Here is a 23,602-nt window from a genome sequence, read left to right as displayed (position 1 = left end):
CACCACAGCTCATGGCAAAGCCAGATCCTTAACCCAATGAGCGAGGCCAGGGATGGAACCCACAACCTCTTGGTTCCTAGTCGGATTTTTTCACAACAGGAACTCCTCAACATCCCTTTAAAGTTTATCAGGGTGGTGGTGGTAGGAGGGGATGTTAATTGCAACCCGCTGTGAAAATTCTAGTCATCATGAGTTCTTTGCTTTCTATTAAGAATATAACTAGCTAAATTATATATATTTTTTAAAAGGTAAAATTATGACTCTTAAGCAAAGATAAGATGAACACATATGTGCTGAGAGCCTATTGACCATCTCATTAAGTGTATATTCACAGGAATTGTTGCTTGTTAGTTGGCTGACTGGCTCAAGTAAAGGCAGATGGATGGATTATTACAAGGCTTTAGGAACTAGGAATAGGAACTAGAAATGTGTCCCAGAAAGGAAGCAGAGCTGGTCCCTGGGAGAACTGCAAGTGGGGCACTGGGAAGAGGTTCAAGGTCCAGGCAGCTGCCCCCATGATTTTTCATTACTCAGACCACAATGCTTTTTTTTTTTTTTTTTTTTTTTTGGTTTTCAGGATCAGACCTGCAGCATATGGAGGTTCCCAGGCTAGGGGTCCAATCAGAGCTGTAGCTGCCGGCCTACGCCACAGCCACAGCAGTATAGGATCTGAGCCACGTCTTCAATCTACACCACACTTCATGGCAACGCCGGATCCTTAAACCACTGAGTGAGGCCAGAGATCGAACCCTCAACCTCATGGTTCCTAGTCATATTCGTTGCCCCTGCAGCAACAGAGGATGGGAACTCCCAGACCACAACGCTTTTTGAGCACACCTCTTTGCTCCATTGTTTTGTTTCTCTATTACTAGGGGGCCTGTGGCTAAAAATGGACCCCCCCCACCCTCTATCCCCCTTTGAGTCTGCATAATCATCACTAAGTGCTGGACTTCTGACAACCATCTCTAGCTTAGTTCAGAATCTTGATGGAGACTATCTGATTGGCTGCTCTCCAATCAAGCATTAGGGCCCTTTGGGTCAGGTGATCGATCACTCAAGGTCAATCAGCTGTAGCTACTTGGAGGAAACACAGTTGCCAAGGGGTTGTAAGAGACAGAGAGAGCCTGTAAGCTAGAGAGAGTGATAAGGGGGACTGGGGAGAAGGAGAGTCAGAGGGAGAGTCCAAGGGAGCGAAAAGAGCCCGAGTGAGAACAGCAAGCAGCCAGGCACAATAAAACGTGCCTTTAGTCATTTCCAGCCTCAGTCCTTGCAATGATAGCATTTCTGCCACTCCCCTTATCTCACTGAGCGTGGATGTCCATCTGTTGCTTTTATTTAGGCAAGGTAAGTTGAGGTGGGGTTGGGCAGGTCTCATAGGAACCCATGACCCTTCCTTCCCATTCACATTTCCTCCTGCATTTGGGATCCTCCTTTATACAAGCCCTTGAGCTGCTAGAAACAAGGCTCTCTCTTAAGAAGAGGTCTTGGTCCGAGCGCCTGAACTTCAAACTGCTCATTTTTGGTTGGGGGTGAAGGAGATTGCCAGCCATGGATCAGTGCAGGAGCAGTTGGATGTGCCCAGTTGGTAGGGCTCGAACACATTTTAGTTCACGCTAATTATTTCTTCCCGAGCTGGTTGACTCTCTTTCGTGGGCACAAGACATGGGCCTCATAACTGCACGGTTAAAAATGCAAAGGAAGAGCGAGCTCCTCATCAAGCAGGCGGACCAAGCCATCAGGAGACAGAGTAGCATGTGGGTTCGGTTCAGCAATCACGGAACCCGGGATTAGAGCGAGGAACTGTGCCGGATGCGGAGCCAGGGGAAGTGCAGACTCCAGGCTCCGGGGCTCTCAGGTTGGAGGGTCGCACACACAGAAACAGATAAGGCCTCAAGTCCAGCATGAGGGAGATCTGGGGCATCTTTCCAGCCCCCGGCACCGGCGGGGCGCCGGCCCGGAGCGCGCAGCTCCTTGCAGGGCGGAGGGCGGCGCGAGGGAGGGAGAGAGGGAAGGGAAAGGCGAGCGTGAGCTGCCTCAAATGCTTGGAATAATTCCGCTTCCGTTTGGAAAGCCGCAGCCTCAGTCCCGCCGCGTCCGCCCAAGCGCCAGCTCCGCGTCCCGACCGGCCCGCGGCTGTCCGCTCCGCCGCCATGGCCACCTCCCCGCAGAAGTCGCCGTCTGTCCCCAAGTCCCCCACTCCCAAATCGCCCCCATCCCGGAAGAAAGACGACTCCTTCTTGGGGAAACTCGGAGGGACTCTAGCCCGGAGGAAGAAAGCCAAGGAGGGTAAGTGCGGCCCGGGCCAGCGAGCCGCAGGGGCTGGGGGCCGACGGGCCGGGGCTCCCGGGGCTGGGCGGGAGCGCGCCGCGGGTGCCCGGCTCTGGGGGTGGGGGGAGCGGCGGCGCGGGCGCGCGCGCTGCCCGGGAACATCCCGGGGGGCCTGGCTTAGTGCTCTCCCTGCTCCGAGCTCCAGGGGCGCTGCCCTCCGGGGCGCCGAGGCGATCGGATGGGGCCGCCCGGGCCTGGGATCAGGCGACGCCTGCGCTGGGCCGGGGGCCGAGGAGGTGGCAGGGCCCGCCAGCCCGGAGGCGGCGTCTTCTCTTAGGCCTCAAGTCTCCGCCTTCTCCGCGCTGAAGGCTGGCACTTCCAAGTTTCTGCTGCAACTTTTCTGGGCGCCGTCACTCTCACTCTTTGCCTTCATTGGTCTTTGAAATCAGATCATTTGCTAGACCTGCTGAAGTGTGCGGATGCAACGTTAGTCTCTGGATATTTTGTCCGTCCCCAGGGCTCTGTTGGGTAGATCTCGACACCAAATGTTTGTTGAATGAATGAGTGGAAATCTGGCTGTCCTAGTGGTCCCGCCGCGTGATAAATGATAAAGTTGCACTCAAGACGAAAACCTCGATTAAACACACAACAGAAGCATCCTGGGCTGTGACCTTTTTGTGAACTCAGGAATTAAGGGCCCTTGCAAAAACCATTTCCTTTTTCCCACCAGGGTGAATTGAGGCGATCTCATTTTTTTCCAGGACCATGTCCCATGGGCAGATTTTGCATCCTGTTTGTTTGATTTTTTTTTTAAGTTGATTTACAATATTGTATTAGTTTCAGGTTAGCATAGTGACTTGCTGTTTTTTCAGATTATATTCCCTTGTAGGTTATTACAAGATACTGGATATAATTCCCTGTGCTATACAGTATATCCTTGTTGCTTACCTACTCTCTATATAAATCCCATATTCTGTTAAACCCATACCCTCAATTTGTCCCTCCCTCCTTCCCTCTTCTCTTTGGTAACCACAAGTGTGTTATCTTCATCTTTTTTTTTTTCAGTGATTTTTATTTTTTTCCATTATAGTCGGTTTACAGTGTTCTGTCAATTTCTACATATAGCAAAGTGACCCAGTCACACACACACATGTATAGAGAGATTCTTTTTCTCACATTATCCTCCATCATGCTCCATAAGTGACTAGATATAGTTCCCAGTGTTACACAGCAGGATCTCATTGCTTATCCACTCCAAATGCAATAGTTTGCATGTATTAACTCCAGACTCCTAGTCACAAGTTTGTGTTCTATATCTGTGAGCCTGTTTCTGTTTTGCATATTCCATTCATTTGTGTTATTTTCTAGATTCCACATGTAATTGAAATCATACTCTATTTGTCTTTGGCTTACTTCACTAAGCATAATATTCTCTAGGTCCATTCACATTGCTGCAAATGGCAATATTTCATTCTTTTTTGTGGCTCAGTAGTGTTCCATATTATGTAAATGTGTATGCCACATCCTCTTAATCCTTTCGTCTGTTGAGGGGCATTAGGGCAGCTTTCACATTGTGGCTATTGTAATAGTGCTGCTACGAACATTGGGGTGCATGATTTTTTCGAATTAGTTTTCATCTTTTCCAGATGTACTTTAGGAGTGGAATTGCTGGATCATATAATAGTTCTATTTTTAGTTTTTTAAGGAATCTCCATACTGTTTTCCAAAGTAGCTGTGCCAATTTGCATTTCCACCAGTAGTGTGCGAGGGTTTCCTTTTCTTCACATCCTCTCCAACATTATTTGTAGCATCCAAATTTTTATGTTGAATAATGAGGTGACAGTTTTGCAAAAGGTCTAGTGATTGGTGTGTAGAGTTGCTTAGTTAAAATTTTTTTTTTTTTTTAGATTCTTCAGCGGTTTGGGAATAAATATTTGGAAGGTTGCGATGCCAAGATGTGAAATAAGTTTTATGTTCCTGAGTTATCTTAAAGCATGAAAAAGAACTGTGTTGAGAATGATCGAACTTGACACAGAGAACTATCCTGTATATTGAACCCAGCAGCAGCAAAACACATTCCTGAAGAGTTTCCACTGTGGCTCAGTGGGTTAAGAACACAATGCTGTCTTCAGTGAGGATGTGGGTTCTATCCCTGGCCTTGCTCATTTGGTTAAGGATATGGCATTGGTGCAAGCGGCAGCACAGGTTGCAGATGCGACTTGGATCTAGTGTTGCCGTGGCTGTGGCGGAGCCTCAGCTGCAGCTCCGATTCTACCCCTAGCCTGGGAAATTTCATATGCTTCAGGTGCTTCCATAATAAATAAATAAAACACATTCCCAAAAATGTTTCCCCCCATTGTGGATATTTTGGTAAACCATTGTCTGTGTAGCGTGCAGTTTGTAACAAGAGGTGAAATCCTGGCTTGGAGAGTCCTATTCTAGTCTATGCCTGTAACTTTTTCCTGGGCTGTGCCCAGTATTTCCTATGGACTTCCTATAGTGTTCCTGGTGGGCTCTCTGGCTTAAGACTGGGCATCTCAGAATTACTGAAACTCGCCACCTACCAGATACCCTCACCCTATTTTGCCAACTCTTTGGAAAAGATTACTTTATATTGAGTCCAAAGTTGGTCTCTCTGTATCTTCTACCATTGGGTTCATGCAGCCAGGAGAACGAGTGGGATGGTGGCTCTTCTCTTGTTCCAAGTGGACCAGCCTATTTTGTGAAGTCCCTTGACCAGTCCAAACATCTTCTCTTCCTATAACTGGTCCTTGTAGATGGCTTCATGGCCTTTGGTATCCTGTCTTTTTAGTTGTAGTCAGGGTTCCTGCAGGAAACAGAAGGACAAGTTAGTTGGGATTTTGCAAATAATGTAGTGAAGGGATTATTTACAGAGGTGTGGGCAAGGATGAAGGGAACCTAGGAGGATGCTGAGGCACCTAGAAGCTACCAACAGGGGGAAGCTGTTACCACCCCTAAGGTAGAAGGGACAAGGGGAGCAAACTTGTACCCAGTGAGGGCTGGAGCTGGGGAAGCAGGGGTTTTTTGACAGGAATTGTAGCTGTAATGGGACACAGCAACCATCAGAAATATGGAGATGGAGCAGGGAGACAGTGGCACTAGAGATACTCTGCATATTCTCTCTCTTTTTGCCCTTGAATCTCTTGCTGGTACTTCCCACTGGCTCACCCCAGTGGGACATCACCAGAGCAAGGGAATCTAGGTGATGCAATGCATAGGGGTCAGCTCCCTCAGGAGCAGTGCAGCAAATAGGTCAGAATGGGATCAGTGTGGAACAATGGAGAATAACTAGCAGATTCCCTCAAAGTGAGCTGCCCAGAAGTCAACATGGTATGATAGTGGACCAGTCCATTAGCTCAGGGCTGTCACCTTCTCTGTTCTAGCTTAGACACCGCCATTAATGCAGCTGAGGCTACTTTTCTTCATTCTGCCCACAGCATCACACCATTATCTCTCATTGAGCTCATTATCAGTTTACTCAAAGACATTTTAATGTGTGTTGCACCTAAGTCATTCCCTTGCCTATCTTGAATTTGCTCAATTGGGTTTTTGAAACCAAAGTGCAAGATCTTATTTTTGTCCTGGTTATGCTTAATTGTCAAATTCTGATTCTGACATTCAGTCTGTTAGCCAATCCAGGGGATGTAAGGGGATGAATGATAAGAGCACGTGCTTCTTCTCAAGGGGCCGCCATCACCCAGCTCCAGCTGCTTGCCGCTGCACATGGTGGTTCTACAAAGTTAAAGAGAGAAGTGGGGTTGGTCTGAAATGACCTGCTCTTGGTGAGCAGGTGCTGGGTCTCAGTGATCAGTACTTTCCCAGTCAAGGATCCACTAACCATCACTTTAGTAGCAAGAAGCGAAGTCTTACTCTGGATCCTGCATAAACTCACAGCTCTGTGCTTTGCAGAAACTACTCTCTTTCCATGGTTCCCCTGTGTTCTAGAACCTGCCATTCTTCATGATTCCTCAAGATCATGGACATTGGTCTATATACAAATTACCCCAGTGCTTCAGCATTGAATTCTCCTGGGCCCAAGGACTCCCATTCATTCATTTGATACCTGATATGTCCCACAGCCAGACCCATGTGAGTTAGAAGATTTAGGTCAATAATTTCACATTAAAAATATATTTTCCTAAGAAAACCTACTATGTACATTGTAGAATGACTGTAAGTCCTTTTATTATTTATTTATTTATTTGTCTTTTTAGGGCCACGCCCACAGCATGTGGAGGTTCCCAGGCTAGGGGTGGAATGGAGCCACAGCTGCCGGGCTACACCGCAGCCACAGCAACGGCAGATCCGAGCCATGTCTTCAACCTACACCACAGCTCACTGCAACACCGGATCCTTAACCCACTGAGTGAGGTCAGGATTCGAGCCTGAAACCTCATGGTTCCTAGTTGGATTCGTTTCCACTGTGCCACAATGGAACTCCATGTAAGTCCTTTTAGAATGTAGTAAAACTAATAATAATAATTCCTATGTTTTCATAAAAAAGCAGCATGAAGGAGGAAAGAGAAAATAGAGGCTAAAAGCATGGTCTTTGGGGCCAGATAAAGTTGGGTTTGATTTCTTATCTGGTTCTTATTATTGCTATTAACAAGTTCCTTATCGCTATGACAAATTCCTTAAAACTTCAAAGCCTCTGATTTTTCATCCATAAAATGGGAATAAAAAAATTCCTTCTTTACATGGAGGCTGTGAGGTTTAGACAAAGTTTATAATATGTATGGCATAGCAAAATAATGATGGCTATTAAAATCGACAGTTCAATTTTATTTTATTTTTTTGTCTTTTTAGGGCCGCACCCATGGCACATGGAGGTTCCCAGGCTAGGGGTCTAATGGGAGCTGTAGCTGCTGGCCTACACCACAGCCACAGCAACGCAGGATCAGAGCTGTTTTTGTGACGTACACCACAGCTCACAGTAACGCCAGATCTTTAACCCACTGAGCGAGGCCAGGGATTGAACCAGTGTCCTCAAGGATGCTTGTCAGATTCCTTTCCACTGAGCCATGATGGGAACTCCCTGAGAGTTCAATTTGAAATAGTCTTTAAAATTTGAAATAGTCTTTTCATTACAGACTGCAAGAAGTCTCCACAGACTCTGCACATAGCTTAGTAACTCATAAACTGTATGAAATCTGTGCAGCACATTTTGGTGGTTTTGGAAAGTAGGGATCTTTCTTTGCAGGTCAGATCATCCCGTTTCCCAAGATGTCACCTTGCAGCATTTGAAAATATCTAGGCCCATTCTCATGAGCTGTGGCTGCATGGCTTTTGGTTTTCCTCTGCGGATCTTCTCTTTTGGGGTTTCCAGTCCCCATTGATGCTGTACATGACCCTTCTGTGCAGATTCTTAGGCTAGCCTTTCAGAGTCTACTTGCAAGGGCCACTTTTCACTTTGCTTCCTCCAGATCTGTCCTCAAGACCTGCTCTTTCCAGGAATACCATCTTGAGTTGCATCTGCCAGCTGAAGGTACCCTGCATTAAGCCCATGGCAGTGGTTATTCTTGTGTTCTACCCATGTATTTATTATCCCTCTGAGTTTTACATTTTGTCTGCTGCCTGAATGATACCATTTTGAGTCTCTTTGGCTGTCCAGTGTAACTGAGGAAAATCTCCAAACTCTGCAATAGGTGTGTGGTTTCTAGAGTGACCATTGTTAAGCAGTTCTTCTCTCCTAATCAGCTTGCATCCTCATTTTCCAACCTGCCATGTTTAAACCCTTAGCACTCAAGCTCTTCCCTAGACCTTGAGGTGGAAAATTAAATGCCAGGTATGGGAGTTCCCATCGTGGCTCAGTGGTTAACGAATCGGACTAGCATCCTAAAGACACAGGTTCGATCCCTGGCCTTCTCAATGGGTTAAGGATCCGGTGTTGCCGTGAGCTGTGGTGTAAGTCACAGATGTGGCTCGGATCCTGCATTGCTGTGGCTATAGCATAGGCCGGCAGCTACAGCTCCGATTTGACCCCTAACCTGGGAACCTCCAGATGCCATGGGTGTGGGCCTAAAAAAAGCCAAAAAAAAAAAAAGCCAGGTATGAACTTGGTTAAATTTTCTCCAACCCCCACCCCCCAGGTATTGATACCTGTCCTTTTCTCTTCACTTCCTGTCTTAGTCCCTTCTAAGGGGGATCCCTTCTCTCTTTGTTCATGAGACCTCTCAGTTCTACTTCTTCCCAGCCTTGGTGCAGCTAGTATCCTTTTGCCCAAATCCCCAGTCTTTTTCATGCTTCTCTGTCCCTCTAACATCTGCAAACGTGCTCAAGTCTTTCCCCTTTGTAGACAATCCCTTGATGATGGTTTTCCATTAGCTACTCACCAGAGGACCTGGAAGAGTTGTCCGCACTGGCTTCCCCTTTTTTAGCTCCTAGTCACTTCCCGATTCACTATTCTCATTCTTTCACCAGTAAATGAGTGCCTGCTGTGTGCCAGGCACTGCACTGGGTGTCGGCACATGGCCGGGAAAAAATAGACAAAAATCTCGCCCTTTGTGGCTCAGGGGAAACGAACCCAGCTAGTACCCATGAGGATGCAGGTTCGATCCCTGGCCTCACTCAGTGGGTTAAGGATCTGGGGTTGCCGTGAGCTGTGGTGTAGGTTGCAGACAAGACTCGGATCTGGCATTGCTGTGGCTGTGGCATAGGCCGGCGGCTATAGCTTGGATTCAATCCCTAGCCTGGGAACTTCTGTGTGCCACCAGTGTGACCCTTAAAAGCAACAACTACAACAGCAACACAAAAAAACTCTCCCTTTGTGAGCTTACTTTCCAGTAAGGGAGACAGATCACAAACCAGATAAATGGGTAAATTACATGTATGCTGTGCAAGTGGTAGCAAATCCTCCAGTGTGAAATAAAGGAGGAAAAGGGGAAATGCGTGTGAGGGAATGGGGGTGGTTGGCTGTTTTAAATAGGGTGGCTAGGGGAGGCCTCACTGAGAAGAATTTACTTGAATAAAGACCCGAGGGAGGGGTGCCCCATCTGTGTATTTGGAGATGAACCCTGCAGGCAGAGGTGATGGCTGATTCAAAGACCCGTGAAGCAGAAGTGGGCCTGGTGTGTTGAGGACAATTGTGGAAGGTCGTGAGGTCTCAGGGGTACTTAGATTGAGGGTGGGGACAGGCTGTGTAGATACCTAGAGGCCATTGTAAGCCCGGGACCTTTACTAATTAAGTCTGTCTGTCTGTCTGTCTGTCTGTCTGTCTGTCTATCTATCTATCTATCTATCTATCTATCTATCTATCTATCTATCTATCTATCTATCTGTTTTTTGGGGCCGTACCCATGGCATTTGGAGGTTCCCAGGCTAGGGGTCAAATCAGAGCTGTAGCTGCCGGCCTCCACCACAACCACAGCAGCATGGGATCCAGGCCGCGTCTGTGACCTGCACCACAGCTCATGGCAACCCCAGATCCTTAACCCACTGAGCAAGGCTGGGAATTGAACCTGCGTCCTCGTGGATACTAGTTGGGTTCATTAACCACTGAGCCATGACGGGAACTCCTAATTAAGTTATTAGTAAAAGAAAAAGTTGTGTAGGGCAAGATTACCTTTTTGGGGAGAAGAAGGGCAAAAGTCTTATCCGGTAGATTATTACCTCAGTGTTTTGTGCAGGAAATTTCCCAGTGATTGGTTTAAGGTCACATTCCTAGAAGGCATGAAAATATGGTTCATTCTTGGTTTACTGTCCTGGAAGCAGGTGACAATATCTTGGGATTGTTTTATTTTTAACCCTTCTTAAAACCTATTCCCCGTTCTTGAGTATGCAGTTCATGAATGTATTACTTCATGTTCTTTTTGGTGATTAGAAGTACATCTCATTGGAGTTCCCGTCGTGGCGCAGTGGTTAACAAATCCGACTAGGAACCATGAGGTTGCGGTTCGATCCCTGGCCTTGCTCAGTGGGTTAAGGATCTGGCGTTGCCGTGAGCTGTGGTGTAGGTTGCAGATGAGGCTTGGATCCTGTGCTGCTGTGGCAGCGACAGCTCAGATTAGACCCCTAGCCTGGGAACCTCCATGTGCCGTGGGAGCAGCCCTAGAAAAGGCAAAAAGACAAAAAAAAAAAGTGCATCTCATGGCATGCACCTTAGTTTACACGAAGAGAAAAGAGGAACATAGTAAGCATATGCAAACTATTAGAAAATTTAAAAATTGTGCAATTTCCCTTTTGTCATTTACCTATTCAGTGCAATAATTCTAAAGGATCCACGTTTATAAATTTTCTTTTAAAAGCGAACTTTATATAGTGGGTCACATTGGAAGGGTTTGGAGGGTTTTGCATGAAGAAATGACATGATCACTCTTCTGTACTAACAGGATTGCTCAGTCAGTGACTGAGGGGGGCAGGGCAGGGGTGGAAGATGAGTGAGGGGGTCACTTTAATGATCCAGGTGAGAGATGGTGGGCATCCAGAGCTGAGCGGTAGCAGTGGAGGGGTGAGCATCCAATTCTGGATAAAGTTTGAAGAGATAATCGAGAGGATTTATTGAATGGTTAACTGGAAGGTGAAAAAGTAGAAACAAGATGACTTTAGGGTTTGTGTTTGAACAGCTGGAAAATATAACTTATGTGAGATGAGTTGGCGAGTTCTGCAGGAAGAGCTGGTGTGGGGAGAGAGAGAGCAACACTCTATTTTGGACCCATTTGGTTAGAGGTACCTTCTAGACTTCCCAGGGGCCATATTGAGTTAGCATTTGGTTCTAGGTATCCAGCTCCAGGGAGGGCTCTAGGCTGGAGACACCTCTGTCTGTAGGTGTATTTAAAGCCATGAGACTGAATGGGAGCATCAGGGAAGGAGCATAGGGAGTTCCCGTTGTGGCGCAGTGGTTAATGAATCTGACTGGAAACCATGAGGTTGCGAGTTCGATCCCCGGCCTTACTCAGTGGGTTAAAGATCCGGCATTGCCATGAGCTGTGGTGTAGGTTGCAGACGTGGCTCGGATCCCACGTTGCTGTGGCTGTGGTGTAGGCCGGCGGCTACAGCTCCAATTGGACCCCTAGCCTGGGAACCTCTATATGCCGCAGGAGCAGCTCAAGAAAAGGCAAAAAGACAAAAACGAACAAACAAAAGGAGCATAGGACATAGATGAGGTCCAAGGACTCTCTAACATTTAAAAGTTGGGAGATGAGGAGGAACCGGAGAAAGGCTGGAAAGGAGTGGCCGATGTGCTAGGAGGGAACCCGCAAGAGTGTGGACTCCCGGAAGTCAATTCTCCAATTTATCCTGTTCCTATGATCCACCCTTCACTGGTCAGCATCTCCAGAATCCACTGTCTCTTTTTTAATCCTCATCCCACTCGGGCTCTTGGTGTTTGAATTATTCAACTTTTTCTTGTCCTTAAAATTCTATTCTCCCTTGACCTTAACCACACTGAATGGTTCCCTGTCTCTCTATTTTTTTTTTTTTTTTGGGCTCGTTCTTGGGGCTTTTCTATCTGCTGACCTTTCAGTAGCATGTCCTGACTTCACCTGCTTTGCCCTCTCTTTTTGTTTTCCCTTCTGTGGATTATCTCACCTATGCCTGTGGCTTCAGTGACCCATCAGTGGTTCCCCAATGCATGCCTCAAGTCCATATCTTTCTCCTGTCTCCAGATACAACTCTCCACTGTTCTGGATGTGTCACAGGACCCTCAAACTCAACATGCCCATGATGGAATTATTATTTGTCCCACTTGCCCAAATTTGTTTTTACTCTTCCACTATTCTGGCAGCTGCCTAACATGAAAATGTTGCCATCCTCCTGTGTTTCAGAGGTCAGCAACTTTTTCTGAAAAGGCAGGGTCTCTGGCTTCTACTTGGCCCTCCCCTTGTGGCCACAGATGATAGGTAAATGAACAAGTGTGGCTAAATTCTAATAAAACTATAGTTATGGAGACTGAATTTCACATCATTTTCATGTGTCACAAAATATCCTTCTTTTGTTCTTTTCCGGGCACTTAAAAAATGTGAAAACCATTCATGGTACAGGGGCTGTGCAAAAACAGATGGCAGGCTGGATGTGGCCGTGGGCAGTAGTTTGCCCACCTCTGCTCCCTTTCATTCCCACACCCAATCACCTCTCCCAAGATCCTGCCAGTTCTACCATGTGAATATTAGCCCCTTAATTCAGCCCTCATAGGTACTCTTTGTCTTCTTTGGGATTATTTTTTTTCCCTTTGGCATTATTTTATTAAATTTTATTTTTTTATTACTCAGTGAATTTATTACATTTATAGTTGTACAGTGATCATCACAATCCAGTTTTGTGAGTTTTTGAAAAACCATAAGTTTTGTGAGTTTTTGAAAAACCCTAAGTTTTTCAAAGTCTGTGAGTCAGTATCTGTTCTGTGAAGAAGTTCATTCTGTCCTTTTTTCAGTTTCCAGATGTCAGTAAAAGCATTTGATGTTGGTGTCTCATTGTCTGACTGACTTCATTTAGCATGATAATTTCTAGGTCCACTCATGCTGCTGCAAGTGCCATTATTTCTTTCTTTTTAATGGCTGAGTAATATTCCATTGTGTATATGTACCACATCTTCTGGATCCACTCCTCTGTTGATGGACATTTAGGTTGTTTCCATGTCTTGGCTATTGCAAATAGTGCTGCAATGAACACTGGAGTACATGTGGCTTTTTGAGTCATGGTTTTCTCTGGATAGATGCCCAGGAGTGGGACTGCTGGATCAAATGGTAGTTCTATTTTTAGTTTTCTGAGGAATCTCCATACTGTTTTCCTAGTTTATTAAATTTTAGCATCTTTATTTTCCACCTGAAATATTGCCATATCCACCCCATTAGTCTCTCTGTCTCTGGTCTTTTTTGTTCAATCTACCCTTCATTCTTTTGCCAATGTGTTCTTTTAAGCACAAAGATAACATATCCCCAGCAAACTCCTTAGCATGGCATTAAGTCCTTCACAATAGCTCTTTTTGGTCTAGTCTGCTTTATTTTCCTTTCAAGGGGCCTCCATTTTAGCCTTACAAACCCACTCTTCATTTCCCAAACACATATCTTCCACATGTTATCACTTTTGTTTATGCCTGATTTTCCATATTTCTGGAATGACTTTCCTTCTCTCCAAACAAACTCCTATTCAATTGTCAAAACCCAATGCAGATAGTCCCCTCCTGCTCGATGTCTTCTATAACTCCCCTGGGAAGAGTGAGATGCTTCCTGCTCTGTAGTCCCACCCTGCCAGATCTGTATGTCATGATCACACTGCGCTGTGGCCCTTTGTGGCTGTGCATGTCACACTATGACGGGAGTTCTCCCCTGTGCCTCTCCTGCCTGGCATAGTATTCAACACATAATGATACGAGGATTTCTATGGAATGAATTTCCCCATATTTACCTTGGTGAAAATAGCCCACCACTAACTCGTAATCTTAGACAACTCTCTTCCCCCTTGCCTGTTTCTAACATCAGGGGATTAGGCTAAGTAAGCTTTTTGGGCCCTTGCAATTCTGGTATTCTATGACTTCTGAGTTCTCATTTCACCAGGCTTCTCTCAAATTCAGTTTTATTGTCTGGGTGGGGTGGTCTGGGAATGACATCATCACAAAGACCTCTTTCTTTCCTCCACTAATGAAGGCACCTCTGTGTCGGGAGGAGGAGATGGAGACCAGGATAAGTGGGCCCCAGCCCAAGGACACCTCCATATTAGGAATGAGTCTCCTTGTCTCATGGAATATCACCATTTGCTTCACAAGTGCAGTTTGTAATTACGTTTTAGCCATTAGTACCAGAGGAGAGATGAAATCCTCATGAAAACAGTTGTAAGCATCTAAAATCTCCACTCACTGTCATGGAAAAAAGAAGACGTTTGCGGAAAATGCTACAACAGTTTTAACAATAAATGTCTTTACAAAAATACCTAAAACATAAAATAAAAATAAGACAGTTTAAAAAATGTAAATATTCTATTACATTTTCAATTTGTTCTGTAGCCAGCAGTAAATCCAAATGAGGGCTGTGCCAGAGGACCAGGACCCCCAGGACAAGGTGGCCTCTTCTTTTCTTTTTCATCTTCCCTATAGACTCCAGAGGGCAGGAGTTGTGTTTCTTCTGCTCATGTTGCATCCCAGGTGCCTAGCATGGCACCAGGTATTTAACTGGTACGCTGCAAAGTTAGTATGTAACTACTTGCCTGAACCATCTGTGGGCATATTATTCTCACTAGAGTCCTCAGGTTACTTCAAACTCTGCTCTAACCTTTGATGACTGTTCAGGTGCCCTGATTCCATCTAGGCCTCTACTTCTGGGCTGTGTGTGTGTGTGTGTGTGCATGCATGTGTGTGTCTTATGAAACGGCCTCCTCCCTCCACTCAGGAATCGCTTTGCCTCAATGGGAAGACATTTTCACTTAGCTCTGTTATTTAACAAACACACGGAGGCCCCCCGAGACCAGAGGTGTGGGTCCGAAAACCTGTGGGCCCTGCTTAGGCAGCGGCAGCAGTGAGCCTGCTAGGAAGCCCACTGGTTAAGGTTCTTTGTTTTCAACCAGAGAAGCTTGCTTTGTGGAAATGGCATTGCATACATTCATGTTTCAAGGGCTTAAATGAAGAAGGACAGAGGTTGGAGTTCCTGCTGTGGTGCAGCGGAAATGAATCCGACTAGGAACCATAAGGTTGCAGGTTTGATCCCTGGCCTCGCTCAGTGGGTTAAGGATTCGGCATTGCCGTGAGCTGTGGTGTAGGTCGCAGATGCAGCTCGGATCCTGCGTTGCAGTGGCTGTGGTGTAGGCCGGTGGCTACAGCTCTGTTTTGACCCCTAGCCTGGGAACCTCCATATGCCACAGGTGCAGCCCTAAAAAGACTGAAAAAAAAAAAAAAAAGAAGGATGGAGGTGAAATAGGCTATGTGCAAAGTTTGAGGGAGGTGAGGGAAACTCTACAATGGAGATTCAGAGTCCCCTTAATTCCCAGACGTCGGCCCCTGTTTCTCTGCCACATGCATCCCTTCTTGCCCAGCTCAGCTTCATTTACTAAGTGCAGGACTAAGGAAATCTGAAGATCAGCCAGAACCCGGCTATTATTGTTGCTTCTCAGCAAGGGAGCTGCACCACTACAACTCTTCTGCTTCAACCCACAAAGGGAAAAAACCTCCCAAGGGAGAGGACGGCTGATGCCCGCCTGCGCCGAGCCCTGCCCTGCTCCTCTCTGGGTCACTGCCTCCTTTTGGACTAGGATGAAGTTCCGCGTGGTGTGGGAATCACTTGAGCACTCACTTAAAATCTGGGTCGACTCGCATGTACTAAGTGCTGATGCTCTTTGCTCTGAACATAGCTGCCTGCCACATCCTTAGGAAAATCAGCTTTGAGACTAGTGCCATTGGCTTCCTTTCACACCAGCCTTAGGGAAATGTGGGGCCATGGATGGAAGAAGCAGTGAGGTTAATCAGTTTCAACAGAAATATTCTTGACTATCACACGCTCTCTTGGGGGAAGGAAGAGTGAACCAGAGCATTTAGCATCTGACTTTTTAAATAAAAGTTGTTTTTTTCTTCCCCATTATAAAATTAACCCAGGCATGTGGGATTTATGGGAAAATAGAGGAAACAGTCATTCAGCGTTCCAATTCCCAAAGGCAATTGCTTGTAGGAAGTTGGTTTTCTTTTCTTTTTCTCCATTACAACTTTCCTTGTTATTCCTTCAAGTATATACCATGTATATTATATAGACGAAACTTCTTCTGTATCTTTTTTTTTTTCTTTTTTAGGGCCACATTCATGACCTATGGAGGTTCCCAGGCTATAGGGTTGGAATTGGAGCTACAGCTGCTGGCCTACGCCACAGCCACAGCAACGTGGGATCCGAGCTGCATCTGTAACCTACACCTCAGTTCATGGTCGGATCCCCTACCCACCAAGCGAGGCCAGGGATCGAACCCACATCCTCATAGATTCTAGTCGGATTCGTTTCTGCTGAGCCACAATGGGAACTACCTGTATTTTTATTTATGGTTATAATGTTAACAATTTTCATGTTATTACAGACTTTATTAAACATGCTTTTATAATATTCCATTGAGTGAATGTGCTATGGTTTACTTAACCATTTCTTTTGGCTCTCTTTTTAAGTTTTCTAGAAATAGTGCTACCTAAAGATTTTTTTCTTTTTAATATTCAGGATCTTTTTTGTTTTGTTTTGTTTTTGTTTTTGGTTGGAGCCCCAGAAGTGCAATTATAGGATCAAAGAATCACATTTGGCTTGCTTACCATTAATAGTTTATAACTGACAACCAGGAGAAATTACTGCTTTTGGGTCTGGGTAGTCTTGGTGTAGGTTATTTGAAAGTAAAACCAACGGGAGTTCCTGTTGTGGTTCAGCAGGCTAAGAATCCAACATAGTGTCCATGAGGATGAGGGTTTGATCCTTGGCCTGGATCAGTAGGTTAAGGATCCGGCATAGCTAAAAGCTGCAACTTAGGTCTCAGATACAGCTTGGATCCTGCGTTGCTATGGCTGTGGTATAGGCCTACAGCTGCAGCTCTAATTCAACCCCTAGCCTGGGAGCTTCCATATACCACTCAGGCCTGGCCCTAAAAAAAAAAAAAAAAAATTTAAACACAAAAGAAAGTAAAACCAACAAAACCAAGGTTGTTAGGCTGAAAGTGTCTGGTTCTGGTATGACCATGTTCTGTGTGGGGTAAGGTCGGATGGGAAGGTGATGGGTCAGGAGAGCACAGATTTCCTGCCTGGACAATAACATATGCAAAATAAGCTTCTAGTACAGGCAGGCCTTTATTTCAGAGCATTTCCTCATGGCTATCCTTCCATCCTTTTATGACCTGGTCTGTCACCTCCAGGGCTCTTCCTTTTAACACGACCCAAGGTGAGGCTGCCTTGGGAATAGTCATCATTGAAGCCACTGCTGCCACCCTCTGCCCTACTCTGAGTTCTCGCTGGGCTCCTGTGAGACTCAGTGGAGGTTTGTTGCGGAAGTCCCGCCTTCCCTGGATCACTTCCTCCTACCGCCTAATCTCTGAAGTCTGGGACTTGCCCCACATCTTGGTAACCACTGACACCTGGGAGGGACTCACAAGACAGTGGGGCTGAGTGTTACAGCAGACAAATTTAGGTCGCAGGATTGAGGGACCCCTTAGGAGATCTGACGCTTATAGGTGGGTCTTGAAACCAGAGGAAGAACCCCACAGGCTGGCAGGAGCAGGGACCCGATTTGGGAGCCTTCTGAACTACAGAGTGGGCTGGGCTGATGCCTCAGGCGCTCAATTTCCTCAACCCGCATGGGAGGCCGTAGTTAGGTGTCTCCTAAGAATGGTAATTATCATCCCTGGCACCCCAGGGAGTATTTCCGGGGAGTCACTCTGGAGGTAGACGCCCTCCCTGGGATGATGTGTCGAGGGTGTTTATTTCACCGCTGAGTCATATCCCATTCTCTTCACTCATTCCCTTATCTCCTTTAAAATCCAGAGGCATCTCCCCTCTTCTGTGAAAAACACAGCCTGACAGTGAGGAGCTGGCAATGCTGTAGCAGATCTGGGGATACTGATGGTGGGCTCTAAACGGGCAAGGCTACTGCCCATGTCTCTTCCTTTGGAGACCTAGACCCAGGTTGCTGAGCCCCTGATTACACCAAGGGGCTCAGTGGAGCAGGCACTGGTTTCTTTCCAGGAAGCATTCTTCAGTGGAATAATTAAGCTGCCAATTGCAGTCTTACATTGACTTTTCAATTCAAAACAATTATTCCTGAAGCACTTTTTGTCTTAGTGACAGGGCATTGGCTGTGGAGCCTGCTGGGAGGGAAAATGCCTCCTGTGTGTGTTGGCGAGGGGTGGGGGGTTGTTTAAAGAAATGAGAGAGAAGTTCAGGAAGAGGGTCCACAACCCCATTCACCCAATTTAGGGAGCAAGGACACTCCTGGTCTGTTGAGGTGGGCACCAATTGGTAGAGTGCAGATTCTTGGCATCTGTTGGGTGCCTGAGTCCTGAATCATGTAGGCTCGTTCAAGTCCAAGCAGGATTTGAGATTCAGAGCCCCGAGGATCAAAGCTGGCACAACATACCTGGCAAGACCCAGCTGAGGAGGTGAGAAGCAGGGGCAAGCCACAGTCTCAGGGTGGACTCAGGATTCACTGGACACCCCCTAGAGTGAAGGCTGCCAAGGCTCAGGTGAACCCCATGTCTCACCTCACTCACCCTCCACTACACTCCAGGCTTGGAAATAAACTCCTCTCCATGGGGAGGGGTTTTCTGATTTACGGTAAGACTGAGCTAACCAGGGTTCCCAGCCCTGGGGGCCAGACCTGCAGATGACAGGACATTAATGATGACACTGGGGAGGAAGAGGGGGCCAGCAGGAACTGACAGTTTTGATGCTGTTAGTAAAATGCAAAAGAAGAGTAATCCACTTCCACCTTAAAGCAACTCAGAATTCATGCCAGTCCTGAAATAGCCCCTTGCAAGAAGTAGCAACTGCCTCCCTGGCTGAGGGTTGCAAAGTCTCAGTAGCCCCTCTAGCATGTGTCCAAGTGCCTGGAGAACAGAACGATCCCTTTGCCTGCTTTTCCTCTGTGCCTGTCATTATGGTAAATTACAAGGCTCCCGTGATGACTAGGGAGAGGCAGATTGATTTGCTCCTTCTCATCGTCACAGTACCGAACTTGGCCGAGGTGAGGGGCACCCAGATTTCACACCTTGTAATGGCCCTGCCAGGGGTGGATGTTAGCACAATCGGGACCTGACACTTCAGTAAATCTGAGACATTCTGCTGCGGAGATTAAAGTTCAGAATTGCTTAAATTGGTGTTGGAGCAGGTGGGAAACAGGAGTCCAGGGCCATGAATTAGATAGATAGCAACTGTCATTCAGTGTGTAAGGCTTGAATGTCAGCTTTTCAAAGAATATGACATCAATTTAAGTCATTTGGATTCCCAGCTACCTAGCCCTTTCAGTATTACTGGTTCTGGGAAATGTGATTCATGGTCTGGCTTTATGTTCTTGCACAGGGGTGGAAACCAAACCAAACCAAACACCCTGCTTGTATCTCCAGGGTCAGACAGTTGTGGTGGGTTATCAGTTTTCATGGGCGTGTGGATGACAATTTCACCTCCCACCTGGATGTGCTGGTAACTCCCGAGCTACACTTCCAGCCGTGCCCTCTCACCTGAGCTTCTGACTCATTAGCACGTGAGTGTCATGGCATTGTCACTTGCACACAGAGACGGGCCTGGATTTTAACACAGGGCACATTATTCTCAAAGGCTTCTGATGAGGTGGGAATGTGATCTGGTTTCTGATGGCAGCTTGAATCCAGAGGAGAGCTCGTCCGATTTGTATGGAGGAGTGGGCATTTAGGAAAGAAATGCTGCAGCTTTCTCGAGACACGATCTGCCCACTTGAGCAGTATAATTCCATGGTTTTTAGTGTATTTAAAGATGGTCAGTCATTGACCCAACAGAATTTGGAACACTTCCATCACCCCCAAAAAACCCTTAGCAATCACTCCCTCTTCCTCTCCAGTCCCTTACCCCCCAAATAACCAACCATCAAGATATTCCATCTCCATTGTCTTGCCTATTCTGGACATTTCATATAAATGGAATCCTGTGATATGTGGTCTTTCGTGACTGGCTTCTTTCACTTGGTGTGGTATTTTCAAGGTCCATCCACATCCTAGCAAGTGTCAGTACTTCATTGCTTGTGTGACTGAAAGATACCCCACTACACAGATGTACCACATTTTGTTTATCCTTGCATCAGTTGATGGGCATTTGAATGATTTGCACTTCTTGGCTGTCAAGAATAATGTGGCTCTCAGGTTCCAGGTACATGTTTTTGTGCGGACATATGCCTTCATTTCTCTTGGGCAGATACCTAGGTGCGGCATGACTGGGTTGTAGGCAAACTCTTGTTTGGCATTTAGAGGAACCACCAGGCTGCTGCACCGTCTTACCTTCCCACCAGCAGGCAAGAGGGAGCCAGTGGCTCCACATCCTCACCAACATTTGCTATTATCTATCTTTTTGATTATAGCCCTTCCCGTGGGCATGAAGATCTCATTGTGACTCTCTTTTGCATCTCCCTGGTAGCCGATGATGTTGAGGCTTTTTTTGTGTGCTTTTCAGCCATTTGTAGGTCTTCTTGGGCATGAAGGCTTCCTTTTTTTTTTTTTTTTGTCTTTTTCGGGCTGCACCCATGCCATATGGAAGTTCCCAGGCTAGGGGTCGAATTGGAGCTGTAGCTGCTGGCCTACACCACAGCCATAGCAATGCCAGATCTGAGCTATGTCTGCCACCCATACCACAGCTCACAGCAACGCTAGATCCTAAACCCACTGAATGAGGCCATGGATGGAACCTGCCTCCTCATGGATGCTAGTCAGATTCGTTTCTGCTGAGCCACGATGGGAACTCCACCGAGGCATTTTAAATTCTGTGGAGTTCAGTGCAATCTCCTCAGTCCTGGGCATGAGGAGAGCCCTACCTGCTCACCAGATACATGCACCCCCAGGGGAGACTCATCCTCCCATTTTTTTAATGTTGGCTGGGAGCACCGGAGACCTGCCTCATCTTGTACCGATGATTCTTCATCTTGCAGAATGATTGTATTCCTGAAATATTTCCTGTGAAGCAAATTGTCATCATCCTTTTATACCTCTGGTCTGCATTATGAAATTAGAAATTATTTATTTGTCTGGAATATAAATTTTAGCCCCAACTTGTTAAAGAAAAATATATATATACCAGGAAAGTAGCAAAGATTTTAAACATATACATTTGGTGAAATGTGAAACTTCTTAGTGATATGATGACTTTTCAAATCTTAATATTAACAAACATTGACAATAATTACACAAGTGCATTGGGGGCAAGGACTTGGGCTGTTATGGGCCAGGCAATGCAGTAGTACATAGATTAACTTAGTTGATCTTTCTTAACAACTCCATGAAATAGGTAATAGTAGCATCTTTGCGGCCTTACAGGTGAGGGTCAGAGAGACCAGGTAACCTGCCCAAGGTCAAGGCTAATGTACTACTTCAGGTAACACTAGCTGCTGTAACAGGTAAGCCCCCAATTGTCAAAAGCTTTACGTAATAAAAGCATATGTCTTGCTTAGAGCAGAGCACAGTGGCATCATTCTTGATTGAATTGCCTTCTGTGTGGTGGTTCAGGGATCCAGACCCTTTACTCCCTATGGCTCCGTCTTCCTCCAGCTCCTTTGAATCCTCACCAGTCAGCCCCTGGGTGAGAAAGTGAACAGGACTGCAGTGGGAGGTTTTTATGGGCCAGGCATAGGCATGCTCTATATCACTTCCGCCCATTTACCACTGGCCAGAACTCAGATATGGGGCCGTACCTACACATAAGAGAGGCTGAAACATAGCTTAGTTGTCTGCCCTGAGGGAAAGGAAATGAGCGTTGGCACATACATGCATCATTTTGCCATTGTGACCAGGCGGAAGCCATGGGATTTGAACCCTGGCACCAGAGACTGACTCTAAACTAGCACATTCTGCCCCCACACTGTGATCTGTGGCTCAAAGCCTGAGAAAAACATGGAGAATCTCACCAGTTTTTGCTTAGTTTTCTTCCACCCTATAATTGTGGCTGCCTGGATACTGTGCTCAGGATTTTTGTTGAAGTTGCTGTCTTTCAGAAAATAATAGCAATGAGGACTAATATTAATTGAGTGTTTGCTCCAGGCCAGGCACTGCTCTGTGCATTTTACATGTTAATCCTCACAGTTACCCCCAGAGATAGGGAGTTGATATTATTCTCGTTTTCCAGGCAAGGAAGCTGAAGCAGAGAATTTGGTTCTGTGTCTGAGGCCACGTGGTGCCCCTGGACTTTGAAAGCCCTCACCCCAAACCAGAACCACTGGGCAATGTGGGAGTTGAAGGAAAGAGGGATGAAAAGCAAAAAGCCAAACACTGTAAATCAACTATGATAAAAAAAATTTTTTTTTAAAGAAAGCCAAATGCACAAACACAGGTACAATTCAAAACCCAGCCAGAGGCGTTCCCATCGTGGCTCAGTGGAAATGAATCTGACTAGTATCCATGAGGATGCCCGTTTGATCCCTGGCCTCTTTCAGTGGGTCGGGGATCTGGCGTTGCGGAGAGCTGTGGTGTAGATAGCAGCGGAGGAGGCTCGGATCCTGAGTTGCTATGATGGAGGCCGGCAGCTGCAGCTCCCATTGACTCCTAGCCTGGGAACCTCCATGTGCTGAGGGTGCAGCCCTAAAAAGCAAACAAACAAACAAACCCCCCAAAAAACAAAAAACCCAGCCCGAATCTTGTTTGGATCCTGCTTTATTTTATTTATTTATTTATTTTTGTTTATTTATTTATTTATTTATTTATTTTTGTCATTTCTAGGGCCACACTTGTGGCATAGGGAGGTTTCCAGGCTAGGGGTCTAATCGGAGCTGTAACCGCTGGCCTATGCCAGAGCCACAGCAATGCCAGATTCGAGCCACATCTGCAACCTACAGCACAGCTCCCGGCAATGCCGGATCCTTAAGCTACTGAGCAACCTCATGGTTCCTAGTCGGATTGTTAACCACTGAGCCATGACTCCAGATCCTGCTTTAAACAAAGCAACTTCTCTAAGTCATTTAAGAGACAATCCGGAAAATGTAAACACTCACTGGAGATTTTGATAACGTTAAGGAATCCTTGTTAAGTTGGAGGGTGGGAGGATGATGGTGTGGTTATGGTAAACCAGACAAAAGTCCTTATCTTTTTGAGATACATACTGCAGGTTTATAAAGGATATGCTGAAATGTCTAGGGTTTGCTTCAAGTCATGCAGTGTCAGTGGAGAAAAAGTGACTTGCCATTTATTGCCAAATGATGATGGGGGTGTGGAGGATGATGAGGCTCACTTTGGAGTCTATTTGAAATTTTCCATAATAGTTAGAATTTAACAAGAAGACGACTTTTGGAGTTCCCATCGTGGCTCAGTGGTTAACGAACCCGACTAGGAACCATGAAGTTGCGGGTTCCATCCCTTGCTCAGTGGGTTAACAATCCGGCGTTGCCGTGAGCTGTGGTGTAGGTTGCAGACGCGGCTTGGATCCAGCGTTGCTGTGGCTCTGGCGTAGGCTGGTGGCTATAGCTCCAATTTGACCCCTAGCCTGGGAACCTCCATATGCCACGAGAGCGGCCCAAGAAAATGGCAAAAAGACAAAAAAAAAAAAAAAAGAAATTTTCCATAATAGTTAGAATTTAACAAGAAGACGACTTTTGGAGTTCCCATCGTGGCTCAGTGGTTAACGAATCCAACTAGGAACCATGAAGTTGCAGGTTCGATCCCTGGCCTTGCTCAGTGGGTTAAGGATCCGGTGTTGCCATGAGCTGTGGTGTAG

The 23,602-nt window shown here is 46.2% G+C and overlaps 1 protein-coding gene across 1 annotated transcript in view; it reads left to right on the top strand.

The window, feature by feature from the left end:
- Positions 1–2,029: 2,029 nt before the first annotated feature.
- Positions 2,030–23,602, top strand: part of PARVA (parvin alpha) — a 186,623-nt gene continuing 165,050 nt past the window's right edge. The window contains exon 1 of the mRNA XM_047776269.1: positions 2,030–2,286. Within this exon, the coding sequence (XP_047632225.1) occupies positions 2,151–2,286 (136 nt within the window). The 5' untranslated portion in view covers positions 2,030–2,150. The remainder of the gene's footprint in view (positions 2,287–23,602) is intronic.

Source organism: Phacochoerus africanus, chromosome 4 (genome assembly GCF_016906955.1).
Source record: "Phacochoerus africanus isolate WHEZ1 chromosome 4, ROS_Pafr_v1, whole genome shotgun sequence".
Taxonomy (NCBI): domain Eukaryota; kingdom Metazoa; phylum Chordata; class Mammalia; order Artiodactyla; family Suidae; genus Phacochoerus; species Phacochoerus africanus.
This window is presented reverse-complemented; position numbering and strand designations above follow the sequence as displayed.